This window comes from Cryptomeria japonica, chromosome 5, assembly GCF_030272615.1.
Source record: "Cryptomeria japonica chromosome 5, Sugi_1.0, whole genome shotgun sequence".
Classification (NCBI taxonomy): Eukaryota; Viridiplantae; Streptophyta; class Pinopsida; order Cupressales; family Cupressaceae; genus Cryptomeria; species Cryptomeria japonica.
The window spans coordinates 363,871,347-363,886,419 of NC_081409.1; the positions used below are offsets into that span (position 1 = coordinate 363,871,347).

The window sequence follows — 15,073 nt, forward strand, 5'->3', positions numbered from 1 at the left end:
TTAATCCCTGATCCCCTCCCAGCTTCGTTTTTTACTGTAAATTGCATTTTTGCGTTTTATGTCATAAATGGTTATTCTTTCAAATAAAAGAAAGACCACCCAATCAATCAATTTATGCAAAGTAGCAGCAAGGGCATTCACAACCAGCCTAACCAAAATGACAATAATATTTTATAATTCGGAAATGACTTAAGATATTTGGTTAATCTGACAAAGAACGGCATTACATAAAATGTCCTAATACAAACCCTTCTCCCTTACCAGCTGCGATTTTTTACTGTAAATTGCATTTATGTACTTTATATAGTAAATGATTATTGTTTCTAATAAAAGAAATACCAAATTCATCACTGTATGTAAAATATCATCAAGAGCATTCAAACAACCTTTCCAAGATACGCCTTTGATCATCAAAGTGACAAAAAAAACCCTTATTATCACTGTATAAAAACTGATAGCAAAAAAACATCCGTAATCGGCAAAGAATTGGCTAAAGCACTCGTGCTTCAAACCAATTAATAAAGGAAAAAACGAGAATATAGCCGCCAAGTTCTAAAATGCAAGGGAAAATCCTACTTCTTGGAAGCTTTTGGGGGCTTCTTACTTGAAATTTGAGGCTGGGATTTTGAGGGCTTCTGAACCCTAACGCCATGTATTTCGGCTTCCTTGGGATCGAGCCACTGCAAAGGGTGACGATTAAACAAGGGCCAGTCCGGAACAGTAGTCAACAAGGTTAGAACAACCCCGGCAGCATAAATTAGAAGCATGTTCTTAAATGAACTCATCACATAACCTGTGACGAACGCCGCCACAGCAGATACCACAAGCATTATCTGCATCAGAATCTCCGACTGTTTTTGCCCTTGCCAATCCATCCCCACGCCAACTGAAAAAGAAGATTCAGAATAAACTTGGATCAGACCCTCTTCAACGAAAAAGCAGATTAAAACACCCTAAATTCGAAACAGGGCTTTAAAATTACAGGAAAAAAAATTATAATAAAAACGAAAAATCTTCTCTTTGAAATCTTCGGGAAAATAATATGGCATGTAGCAGATCAATTGTGACGGATGACTTACAGGTTCGAATAGACTGATAATACAGATAATGCTTTACTCTGCTGCAAATCTGCAATTTTGCGTGCAAGTTTTATTGTTATGGAGGTCAGTGGATTTGTACCGTTGTGGGTGCGATGTAATTGTGGGGAGCAGTTAGTCAATTGACATTTGTAGATGAAAATTATTTAACGTACAATTTACAACTGAGTACTGTTCACAAATATTGATAGATGGTAATTTCAATATTCTGAAATAAATTTAAGAAAAAATATACATCTAAAAATTAATTTTAAGAATTAATAATATTTTGGTTGATTTTGATGGAATGTTTTTATATGATTATTTATAAATGATATATTTTTAGGTAAAGTTGAATTTATTTATTTTATGTTTTATTTGTTCTTATTTAAATGTATTTTTATATATTTCATGTATCACATTCTTCTTTATATTGACTTCTATACATTTGTCATTATTATCAATTTATTGCATCTACTTTTATATCTTAGTTATATATTTATTCAACTTCTTGATATTTATGCCTCCCAATTTCAAATTAATTTTACACTTCTAGTTCAATCTTGCTTCATCTAATGTTAACTATGAAATTCAAATTCTCAAAATTCGCTAAGCATTCTGAGCTAACTTGATTATTTTTGTGCAATTTATTATTATGTTCTGGTATTTAAGGACATTTAGTGTGCAATTTTTTATATCAATTATAATGAAAAACTCAAGAGCATTAAGTTTGAATCATCATATGAACACTTCAATTTGAAGCTTTAAAAGGGAGTATAATTTGCATTAAAAAAACCTAGAGTTACATTTATACATGTGAGGGTGATGTCTAATTAATGGAGTTGACCCAATGTAAATGAAATAAGTTGATTCTTCAAATATATTTCAAATGATTTCAACTACAAGACAAAATTAAGAACAAATGATACAATAATTTATGTGACATAGATAATGATTTAATTAATCTTAAAAATAAATACACTTATCTAAACTATGTTACCTAAGCAAGAATATAAAGTTGGGAAATAGAAAATTTGAGATAACTGGGAGTAGATTGTGAATGAAAAGAAAAGAGTTTTAGAAAAATAAGATAATAGGGAAATTATGTTCAAAAGCACACCCGTGATATTGTTTATTTTTATAATGACTACATGCTGGGAGGGATATGGGATTGAGAAATTGATGATAGTAGAGCTTCTAGTGAATATGAAATGCTTAAGGGTGGAGGTAGGTACAGTCAAGAATGTCACTCTAACCATCAATGCTTCTCCCATAACTTCAACTATTAGCTTCCTCCCACTTGAAGCTCTATAAGTAGTAAATATTGACAGTTATTATGAAAACTAAGCTCGCTCACAATCCGATAAGCGTTTCTAACTATTCATTCAAGTAAATAGGTACTAGGGTAAACTAACTAATGAATAAGCTCAAAACAATGGGAAACCCAAGTTTCTAACATTGAACTACTTTGTTTGTACATAAGAAAATTAAGACACAACTCATAAAGTCTATGAAATGTCTATAAACATACAAAATCTCAAATCTAATGTAACACAAACAAAATGAAATGATGATCAAAAGAGAAGAGAAACAAACCTTCATGTGATTAAATCTCTTCAAGTAACTATTTCTGGGATATAAAAAATGTTTGTGATTGCTTGGGAGCCTACCAAGCGGGTCAAACCCCTAACTTGGTCTTTCAACCTCCATGGACTATCAATGAATTAAGGAAGGATTTTGTGTGTTTTTTAAGGCTATATTTTTTCGTTGGAGTAATTAGGACATTTATCTAGCTATTTATTAATTAGGTTCTTTAATTACTTTTCCACTTAAGCTAAACTTAGATGCTTTTATATTATCTATAATTTGTTTTTCTAGCTATAATTGAGCTTAATTTAGCTCCTACTTTGCATTGTTTTAGTTCTCCTAATTTTAGTATTAGGTTTTACACCAAGGGTTTGATTCATCATTTATAAACATTCATTCATTCATTGTAACTGTATCTCTAATATTGTTTGTGCAATAATACAGATTTCTCTGGTTGCTATAGAGCATACAATATTTGCTTGACCTCTTTTGTGTGACAAGTGTTTTGCTTGCAGATGATTCTTCTTGTGGTTGTATCATCAACTTCTACATGGTATTAGAGCTTCTTCATTGTGGGGTGGATACAGTGTCTCTTCTTTTCTCTCCTATGCAAGGAATCTTGATTGTACTTATGTGACCGATTCAGTATTTGGCGAGCCACTTAGAGTCCTTCATCTTTGTCACATGTAGTAGCTTTTTTCATTTCATTGCATCTCTCACTTTTGGAGAGGGTTTTCTCCCATGTGGTTTTTCTCCTTTTCTTTGTTTAGAGAGACCTCATTGGTGTGAGTTTCATTACTTTGCATTGGTTTGTACATGAGTACCTAATCAGGCCTACTCGTTAGGACTCATTAATGCATGCATTTTGCATTCATCATTACCTCTTTATCTCATCCTTAAGTTAATCTTAAGGGAGGGCATTGTAGTAATTACAAAATTTATCTAATTATTTATTAATTAGGTCATTTAATTACTTTTTTACTTAAGCTAAACTTTGGTGCTTTTTATTAGCTAGAGTTTATTTTTCTAGTTGAAGTTGAGCTTAATTTAGCTCCTGCTTTGCATTTCTTTAGTTCTCCTAATTTTAGCATTAGGTTTTGCACCTAGGGTTCGATCCATCCTTTATAAGGATTCATTCATTCATTGTAATTGTATCTCCAATATTGTTTGTGCAATAATATAGAATTCTCTGGTTGTTATAGAGCATATAATATTTGCTTGATCTCTTTTGTGTGATAGGCATTTTGCTTGTAGATGATTCTTGGCTTCTATGGTTGTATCATCAACTTCTACAAATTTTTACAGCTTAAAAATAGTAAAGTAACCAACCTATAAGTGTTAAATATTAGGTTTATAAATATATAAGCACTCTAATGTGTGTAGGATAATGAGAGGCAATAGTTGCTAATAAACTTCACCAAAAATAAGAAAGATAAATCAAGAAATGGATATAAAGTTAAGAGCTATAAAGAGGAGCGGAAATGAACACTTGAAAGAAAGAATAACTAAATGTTGTCATAAAAATATGAAGGAGAAATAATGGTGAAGCTACAAATATGAAAAAATGATTAACAAAACATATAACTAAAACAAAACATACAAATGAAAGATTATAACAAGTCTAAATAGTAACATGGGAACCTAAAGACTATTGCATCAATAGAATATCTAACAAGACAAGCACACAAGAAGAACTGCAATCATGTAGGAATAACTAGAAAATAGTGCAATAGAATATATACAGAGAGGGAGAGAGAATTTGCAAGAATATTTAATAATTTTGAAAGATGAATTTGTAAAATATTTAAGAGGGAAAGAGGGAGTAAGACTCATACACTAGTGCACTTGTGTAAATATTGATGTGTCATGTTGGTGTTTCCAACTGATTGCCCAAATTCACCTAAGAATGAGTCATTTTCTCTCAATGAAAATTTGAATCAATGGCCAACGAATGAGATTTCAACCGAGCGTTGAAAGATCTTGTACACTTTAGGCTTTGCAAGACCTAGGGGGGTGACTATTTGCAATATTTAATGAATTTGCAACAACATGAGAAAATATTGCTAAAATGTGGATAATTCCGTGTAATGATGAAAATTAAGGTTTCACCAATTAAGGTAACAAAACCACTAATTTTGCTTAAGAGACCATTATATTGAAAGAAGGGTGAATCCAATCGATCTTTCCTCAATCCAACTAGGGAAAGGGTTGAGATTTCTGATTAGATTCACTTGGTTAGGGTTTGATTCGCTCTTTCTAAGTTGAATTGTGAAAATGTTGAAATTAGGGTAAAATAGGTGATTATTGAAGACATTGGGTATAAACAATGAACTACAGTCATTGTACAGATACACCAACCTAGATCTAGGCAAAAGAGGATGTTTCAAATTTGTTCTCATAAGTTCAGCTTGATTTTTCGAGACGAGGGCTCATCAATTTGCCATGGTCCTTTGAATTTCTCATTGTCAAAAGGTCAACCTGTTTGTCTCTACAAATCTTGTCAATCCTCCCGAACATAGCTTTGTACCTGTTTCTTGCACACAAAAAGAGAGGAAAAATTTCGGGAATGGGGATTTGCTTAAGTCAAACCCTAGTTTAGTAATTAACCTTGAATGAAATAATACAAATATTGAAATAAATGCTAGGCAGATGTACCTCAGATTTGCACTTGCTGAAGATGATGCTTTGCTCTTTGAATGTAATCACATATGTTGTATGAAATGGTATGAACATGAAAAAACCCTAATAACATGCACATGCTTGTATGAAAATTGACATGACTTTGCTTCACAGTGACTGAAAGATGAATATGCAGCCTTGAAGGTCTTTGAAAATTCTTGATTAATGCTTCATAGATGCAAGAATGCTTTAAGACGACTATAGATGGAGACTTAGATTGCTTAGATGAAATTAGGTTGATAAAATGTCTTTATATAGGGGGTTATAGGTAATTTACCTATTAGGCCGACCTCCAACAATCATGTAGAGCCTGTTGGCATTATGTGAACCGGTATGAGGACATAATGACATTGTATGTTGTCATTGATGTCAATATGCTGAAGAAGTGAGAACCGGCATATGAGAGAACCGGTAGAACAATGTGAACCGACATTTGTGCCAAAGTGAAGGGATGTGTTTGTTCATGATGAACTGGCATATAGTTATGGGAACCGGCACATGGAAGTGTTGTATGACTACCGGTTGGTAGTCTCAACTTCAGGGTTTTTGGTTTAAGTGCTTCAAGCTTGTGAGGCTCAACCGGTGACTTTGTGTGATGAGTTAGCATGGTAACAAAGAACAGATAGTGTTGCCACATAAGCCTTGTGCGCGTGAAGGATCTTGCATGAAGGAGATTGTTCCTATCTACCTCGAGAATGTGAGAAGTCTATAAAACGGTGATAACGTGTGATGGGTTATTAGTCGCCATAAAATCAGTGGAAATGGACGATGGAGAATGTCTTGAGATTGGATCAAGAACTGTTGCATTTAATGCAGTGTGCTCAACGGTCAAGATTGAACCGTTTGAATTCTTTAACCTAACAGGTTTAGGGTTTAGGGTTTATGCTACCGACCTATCTATTTTCCTATAAGGTCGATGTTGTGTCTCTTTCTGATGTTGTTGGTAAAAGTTGTGTGTGTGTATCCAAGAGAAGGGATACGTGATTCTTGCCAGACCAAAAGGAGAGAAGTGATACCTGCAGAGTGTAAGTGCGGAAGGTGAAGAGGAACTTGAGAGGATCTGCATTGGCATTGAGTGTTGTTACCAAATCATTGTAATACCTGTTGATCTCTAACCATCTCAACAGTTGGAAAATCCCTTAATAGGGTAGCCTTAACTGGCTTGCTGTAAATCCTTTAACAGGGTAATTCAAAGCTATTGAGTTCGAAATCCTTTAGCTATTGAGTTCTTGAAATCCTCTAACAAGGTAACCTTTAACAGGGTTTAACCCTTAACCGGGTATTCTAGCCATCCCTTAACCGGGTGATCCCTAACAGGATCGGTTCCTAGCAGAACCTATTGTAATGTCTCTAACCGGACAAGGCTCCTAACAGAGCGAACTTCTAAAGAGTTCAAAAACAGCTTGTGGGTATTCATCCCCACCGTGGTTTTTCCCAGTTGGGTTTCCACGTGAAAAATATGCGTGTCATGTGTAATGCTTTTATCTTGTGATGCTTTGCTATAGTCTGTCAAGCATATGATGGTTTTGTGTTTTATGCCTGTCAATAAAACATATTGAACTAGCTGTTATTATGATCTGATGATATATTACCAGTTTATGCATAAGGGTGAAATGGTAGTGTAGTCTTGAGTTGAGTGAAAAGCTAAGTGAGTAACCAGTTAATGCTTGTCTCAGTCATTCTTAGCTTTATCGGTTGCACTCTGTTTCAAACTGGTGTCACTGTTTGCCAGTCATTTGAAGTGTCTGTTGTCAAACCGGTTTAGGACTGCATTTTTGTCTGTACTGATTCACACCCCCCCCCCTCTCAGTACCAGGTTAGTACTATCCGTTCATCATTGAGTTATCAATTGGTATCAGAGCATCCTCCAGGTCCTCTGTGCTATAAGCTTAATCGCTTGAGGTAAAGATCCCAGTCTAATGATGAAGAGGGAAGGTCCAAAGTTTAATAGAGAAAATTTCAGTATATGGAAAGACAAAATGAAGATATACATCAGAAGCATGGGTGCTCAACACTGGAGCTATGTTGAGACTACCTATGTTGCTCCTACTGGTACCCTCACCGATGACCAAAAGAGAGAGATGCAGGAGAATGGGCAAGTCATGGAAGCCCTAATTAGTAGTTTATCTGACATTGAGTTTATTGATGTTCAAGATAAGGTAAATCCCAAAGAGGTATGGGATACTCTTGAAAATATCTATGGTGGTGATGAGCATGTAAAACAGGCTAAGGAAGAAAGCCTTAGAGGGAAGTTTGAAGATATGCAGATGGTTGAAGGTGAGACCATTCAACAGCATGGAATAAGAATCAAAACCGTTGTTGGAGATATCAAGAGTGCAGGTGGTAAAATAGAAGATTCCACTATGGTAAGCAAAGTCCTGAAATCCCTATTGTCGGTCTATGCAATAAGGGTTGCTGCTATTCAGGAGCTAAGATCAATAGACAAGACCAAGGTATCCCTAGACTCCATCATTGCAAAGTTGATAGCCTATGAGCTAAATAGTTTCGATGGTAGTGTTCAAAAGATTGAATCAACTTTTAAAGCTTCTGTAGTACCATCCAGAAAAGGAAAAGAAGCTAGCACTAGTGGTGAACCAAGACAGAGTAGAGAAATGGATGATGAGGAGATTCTGATGGCATTTGAAGCTCTCCTTTCCAGGAAACTTCCTAAAGGAACCAACAAATACAGAGGTAAGCTACCTTTGAAATGCTTTTCTTGTAACCGGATAGGACATATTGTTGTAAACTGTCCTAATGGCGACAACAAGGACAAACCGGAAAGGTTCAAGAAATTCAAAGGAGGAAACTAGAGAAACAGTTTTGTGGCAGTTGATGAAGGTGTCACGGATGAAGAATCAGAGGACAAAGAAAATGAAGATATTGTGTTTGTTGTTGTCAAGGAAGATGTGTCAGACAAGAAGGCTCTTGTCTCCCGGTTTGATAATTCCAATGAGTGGATCATTGATAGTGGTTGTTCTCACCTTATGACTAGTGACCGGAGCAAGTTTCTATCCTTGGAGGAGTATGATGGTGGTGTGGTTTGCTTTGGCAATGATGCACCATGCATGGTCAAAGGTAGAGGGTCTATCTCTCTCAATGGAAAGAGTAGTGTTGACAATGTGTATTGGGTTGATGGTCTTAGACACAACCTTCTGAGTGTTGCCCAATTGAATGACAGTGGCCTCACTCTGGAATTCAGGAATGGAGTTTGCAGAATCAAAGGAAAGAATGGTGAAGTGGTGGCCACCGACATGTAGACCAAAGGTAACCTATTTCAGCTGAATACAAATATAAGTACATGTCTTATGGCTAAATTTGATGATAGTTGGATATGGCATAGGAGACTCTGCCATGTAAACTTTGATAACATTATGAAGGCTAGTAAGATCAAGGCAGTCAGAGGGTTGTCAGTGCTAAGCAAACTGGATAATACCTTGTGCAGAGAGTGTCAACTGGGGGAAATGTCTTCCTCAACCTTTAAAGGTAAATCCTTCACTGCTAACAACTTGCTTGATCTTGTGCATACTAATTTGTGTGGTCCTATGAAAACTAGAAGTGTACAGGGTGATAGGTACTTCATGATTCTCACTGATGACTACTCAAGAATGATGTGGGTCACATTCTTGAAAGACAAGTCTGAAGCCTTTGTAAAGTTCAAAGCTTTCAAAGCATTAGTGGAGAAGGAAAGTGGTAAAAGGATCAAGTGCCTAAGAACTGATCAAGGAGGGGAATTCACTTCCGGAGAATTCAACAAGTATTGTGAAGAACATGGCATCAAGAGGCAATTGTCTGCCCCTCGAACTCCACAACACAATGGCCTAGTAGAGAGGAATAACCGGACTGTGGTTGAAACAGTTAGAACCATGTTGATTCAAGGAAAGGTAACTCACACCTTTTGGAGAGAAGCGGTGAGCACTGCAGTCTACACAATGAACCAAGTACTCATCAAGAAAGGGAAGGATAAAACTCCTTATGAGTACTGGATAGGTAAGACACCTGTGGTTAGCTACTTTAGAGTGTTTGGTAGCAAATGTTACATCAAGAGGAGTAAACACCAGAGCAAATTTGATGTGAAATGTGATGAGGGAATATTCCTAGGATATTCCACCAAGAGCAAAGCTCTCAAGTGTTTCAACAATAGGACTCAGAGAATTATGGAAAGCATCAATGTAAGAGTTGATGAAACCTCTGAGAAAATTGAGGAAACCAGCAGTGAGCAAGCGGTAAACGAACTAGTTGCAATCTTCCGGGAACCGGTTGATAGCCAACCGAGTACCAATAACAATGTTCCTACACTGGCAAATGTAAATGTTGATACTGATGGAGATGAGGATGAAGAAGAAAAGCAAGAGGAATCTATCAAGACCATTCCTCGGTATGTCAAGTTGAATCATGATCCTAAGCAGATCATAGGAGATAAGGATGCAGGAATCCTTACAAGAAGAAAGGTCAGAGAAAACTCATTTATGCTCTTTGAATTTGAGCCTAAATCATTCAAAGAGGCACATAAGGATGAAGAATGGATCAAGGCAATGGAAGAGGAACTTGACCAAATAGAGAAAAATGGTACATGGTCTTTGGTACCCAGATCGGAGCACAAAAATGTCATTGGTACTAAATGGGTTTTTCAGAAATAAGCTGAATGAGGATGGCATAGTGATTAGGAACAAAGCCATATTAGTGTGCAAAGGATATGCTCAAGAAGAAGGAGAAGACTATGGAGAAACCTTTGCTTCCGTAGCCAGATTGGAAGGAGTCTGTATGCTTCTTGCATATGCAGCTTTTAAAGGTTTCAAAGTATATCAAATGGATGTAAAAATCTGCATTCCCAAATGGTGTACTTGAAGAGGAGGTGTATATTGAGCAACTAGATGATTTTTCCCTATCTGAAGATAGTGACATGGTATGTAGGCTACATAAAGCCTTACATGGACTAAAGCAGGCACCTAGAGCATGGTATGAATGTCTGCATTCCCATCTTGTGAAGATTGGATTTGAGAGAACAAGTGAAGATAGTAATATCTACTTGAAGTCTGGAGGAGATCAAATCCTGATATGTGAGGTATTTGTTGATGACATTATCTTTGGTGGAGATGACAGGATGAGTCATGAGTTTGCAGATGAGATGAAGAAAGAATTTGAAATGTCACTCATAGGGGAGATTAAATTCTTCATTGGACTGCAGATCCAACAGATGAAGGATGGAATCTTTATCACTCAATCCAAGTATGTCAAAGAGGTGTTGAAGACCTTTGGCATGGAAGATAGCAAACCAGTTGGTACTCCAATGGTGACCGGTTGTAAACTATCTAAAGAAGATGTCTCGGAATTGGTTGATGAGAAGGAATACTGATCAATGATTGGTAAGTTGCATTATGTAGTGCACAACAGATTGGATATTGCACATGCAGTTGGCATTACTGCAAGATTCTAGAAAAGCCTAAGAGAATCTCACTTGGTTGCAGTCAAGCGGATTCTTAGGTATCTGAAGGGAACTGTTGACTATAGATTGTGGTATCCTTATAGCAAGGATTTCAACTTGAAAGTATACACAGATGTTGATTGGGTAGGCAATATAGATGACCGGAAAAGCACAACTGGTGGTGCATTCTTTCTCGATGGTAGACTAGTCTCATGGATGAGTAAGAAGCAGAGTTGTATTTCTCAGTCTACAGCAGAAGCCGATTATGTTGCAGCTTTCATGAATTGCACTCAGACAATTTGGACGAAGCATGTATTAAATGGCTTCAAAGTTCTTGTATCTGAACCGGTAAGTATATTTTGTGACAATACTAGTGCAATTAATATCTCCAAGAATCCGGTTTTACATTCTATAACCAAGCACTTTGAGCTTAAGTATCATTTCTTGAGGGAAAAGGTTCAGAACAAAGAGATTGCACAGGAACATGTTTCCAGTCAGGAGCAATTAGCAGACATATTCACCAAGCCTCTCCCAAAGGCTACATTTATGTACTTAAGAGGTGAATTAGGGGTGTTGCCCCTTCAGGAGGTAAACTAAAGATATATGCTCCACATCAGTCAGGTATTGCATAGTCAAATTTTTCTTCAGGATTGATGTGTTGAAGGATGCTACTCCTTAGGGGGAGCAACATAATGGAACAGGGCAACTTGTGCCTCCACTTTGGCATTGTTGTCAAAGGGGGAGAAGATGTGAAGCGAAGAAGATATCTATAGAAAACGGGGAGAAGATGTGAAGCGGAGAAGATATATTTGTTTATTGCCATCAAAGCCAAAGGGGGAGATTGTTGGCATTATGTGAACCGGTATGAGGACATAATGACATTGTATGTTGTCATTGATGTCAATATGCTGAAGAAGTGAGAACCGACATATGAGAGAACCGGTAGAACAATGTGAACCGACATTTGTGCCAAAGTGAAGCGGTGTGTTTGTTCATGATGAATCAGCATATAGTTATGGGAACTAACACATGGAAGTGTTGTATGACTACCAGTTGGTAGTCTCAACTTCAGGGTTTCCATTTTAAGTGCTTCAAGCTTGTGAGGCTCAACCGGTGACTTTGTGTGATGAGTTAGCATGGTAACAAAGAACAGATAGTGTTGCCACGTAAGCCTTGTGCGCGTGAAGGATCTTGCATGAAGGAGATTGTTCCTATCTACCTCGAGAATGTGAGAAGTCTATAAAATGGTGATAACGTGTGATGGGTTATTAGTCGCCATAAAATCAGTGGAAATGGACGATGGAGAATGTCTTGAGATTGGATCAAGAATTGTTGCATTTAATGCAGTGTGCTCAACGGTCAGGATTGAACCGTTTGAATTCTTTAACCTAATAGGTTTAGGGTTTAGGGTTTATGCTACCGACCTATCTATTTTCCTATAAGGTCGATGTTGTGTCTCTTTCTGATGTTGTTGGTAAAAGTTGTGTGTGTGTATCCAAGAGAAGGGATACGTGATTCTTGCCAGACCAAAAGGAGAGAAGTGATACCTGCAGAGTGTAAGTGCGGAAGGTGAAGAGGAACTTGAGAGGATCTGCATTGGCATTGAGTGTTGTTACCAGATCATTGTAATACCTGTTGATCTCTAACCACCTCAACAGTTGGAAAATCCCTTAACAAGGTAGCCTTAACTGGCTTGCTGTAAATCCTTTAACAGGGTAATTCAAAGCTATTGAGTTCGAAATCCTTTAGCTATTGAGTTCTTGAAATCCTCTAACAAGGCAACCTTTAACAGGGTTTAACCCTTAACCGGGTATTCTAGCCATCCCTTAACTGGGTGATCCCTAACAGGATCGGTTCCTAGCAGAACCTATTGTAATGTCTCTAACCAGACAAGGCTCCTACCAAAGCGAACTTATAAAGAGTTCAAAAACAGCTTGTGGGTATTCATCCCCATCGTGGTTTTTCCCAGTTGGGTTTCCACGTGAAAAATATGTGTGTCATGTGTAATGCTTTTATCTTGTGATGCTTTGCTATAGTCCGTCAAGCATACGATGGTTCTGTGTTTTATGCCTGTTAATAAAACATGTTGAACTAGCTGTTATTATGATCTGATGATAGATTACTAGTTTATGCATAAGGGTGAAATGGTAGTGTAGTCTTGAGTTGAGTGAAAAGCTAAGTGAGTAACCGGTTAATGCTTGTCTCAATCATTCTTAGCTTTACCGGTTGCACTCTGTTTCAAACCGGTGTCACTGTTTGCCAGTCATTTGAAGTGTCTGTTGTCAAACCGGTTTAGGACTATATTTTTGTCTGTACTGATTCACCCCGCCCTCTCAGTACCGGGTTAGTACTATCCGTTCATCATTGAGTTATCAGAGCCTCAAAGATCAAATCTTACTGTTGAGATAAAGCCCCTGCCCCATTTTTAATTGGGGCCAAATTAAGAGGGACCATGGCCTTTTGGGGGATCGTGGTCCAAACCAGGGCACTTCATGCCCTAGTCCCTCCACAACCAAGGCCCAAACAAAGGTAAAATGAGGTGGATATCCCATGGTAGGACCCACAAACAGGTTGTCCATGGCCTCAAAGCTAGAGAATAGGCACAAATAAACCTAGATAGGTGATGAGGATAGGACATGTTGAAGTAGGGGCACAAACATGAGGTGTAAATTGGCCCAGTGAAAATTTTTCGACGCTACACTCTCAGCAAATGTTAGCCAAAATGCATATGTTTTACTTCAAATTGGCTCCATTCACATTTATTTAACATTTTCACACATAGTTGAGAGTGGATCCTAAACCACACCTACTCCTACAAACAAAAAAGGAAATTAGATCAACAATATTCATAGTGGTATCTAAAATTCACTCAAAATTCTCATAGATCAATGCCTAATCTAGGCAATAGAGGCATAACTTCATGAATTATAAACATTCTCATGAATACTTAATTATATGCTGATTCGCATTAGTGTCAAGCAAATCGCTTCAAATTCTTCCTACTTATCACTAATTGTGCCTTCTATTTTACTAAGATACATTCACATAATTTAATCCTTCCCTCGGAAAGAACTTGCCATCCAACATACCTTCAGCTCCAAGGAATCAATGTAGAACACCTGTGATCTTAGACCTAGCAAGGTTTCTATTTAGTGGTTGATAAGTAATTGAATTGCAGTCTTTCCCTCCTACCATGGTATCTTTATCTTCACTCCTCCATAGTGTAGTATTCATGATGCCATTTTGCAATTGCAAAAATGGTTGGCCACTTGAAACCATGTATCTATTGCACTTTATTAGGGCTTTCCCTACATTTGTTATCAATAACATTCCTAGCCTCTGTAATAAACTTGCCAAATCTTAGATCTGCTACAACAATATTATCAAGCATTGTGTAGTATACTGGTAATTGCAACTTTTTACTTTCATCAATATTTTGCAAAGAAATGGGAATCGTGTCCTTAAACTCACTCATCCATTATTCTAGAGTTCTTATACTTCCATCCTTGAGCAATATATCAAAATTAGTCCAAAGACTGGACTCATTAAATGAAACAATTTTCTCCCTTATTGTTTTCTCCTTTGCTTCAAGGAATGGGAGTTCCTTAGCCACCATAGTCACCATTTTACATGTTTGGAGAATTGAAGGGAGAGCATTGGGAAATTCTAGGTAACCATCTCCAAATAATTCATAGTTCGAGTTTGTGGCTACCATCTTTCATATAAAGGATTCAATATTTCTAAAAAAATTGCATTGTTGTATAGTGTGTGCAAGGATCTGATAAGAATTGTGTACACCATCTGACTTATTCAAAATTCCTTTCAAAAAATGCTCAATGGTTCCTGCCATCACATGCAAAGATTTTTTATTCTGCTTTTGCCCCTGCTTCAAACAACATTTTCTCCCTTGTTTTAATCATTTTCGCTAAAACCTTACACTCGTCTTTGAGTTTCTCAATCTCATGAGGGGAAATTGGAGCGGTGTCATCCTTTACAACAAACTCTGTTTGGTCACTTTGAGTCTAAGGAGGAGGAGGTTGGTGCTCAATCATTGCAATGGAAGAAAATGCATCTAATTCCTTCTTCAATATAATGTTTTTCATGTACACCTTATTAAAAGTTGCATTCAAAGCTACATGTCTTCTTTTTAATCCATCATGTCTTTTCTCCTCTTCCTCAATATTAGCTTGTGAAAATAAGGTTGAATGGACTGCAACTATGGCAACCTCTACAACAAAGGTGTCTCTCAATGTTCTTATCACAACATCCCCCTCCTTTTCTTCCACACCTTCCAGCAGTGTGGGCTTAT

The 15,073-nt window shown here is 37.1% G+C and overlaps 1 protein-coding gene across 1 annotated transcript; it reads right to left on the reverse strand.

The window, feature by feature from the left end:
- Positions 1-336: 336 nt before the first annotated feature.
- On the reverse strand, positions 337-1,238 carry LOC131034706 (signal peptidase complex subunit 1). The gene is made up of 2 exons (XM_057966279.2): positions 1,080-1,238; positions 337-886 (listed from the first exon to the last, which is right to left on the reverse strand). Exon 2 carries the CDS (start codon positions 873-875, stop codon positions 573-575), a length of 303 nt encoding a protein of 100 aa, XP_057822262.1. The 5' UTR covers positions 876-886; positions 1,080-1,238; the 3' UTR covers positions 337-572.
- Positions 1,239-15,073: the final 13,835 nt, after the last annotated feature.

Excerpts from the sequence above, each read along its gene's own strand:
- LOC131034706 (XM_057966279.2), bottom strand. The coding sequence starts at position 875 with ATGGATTGGCAAGGGCAAAAACAGTCGGAGATTCTGATGCAGATAATG.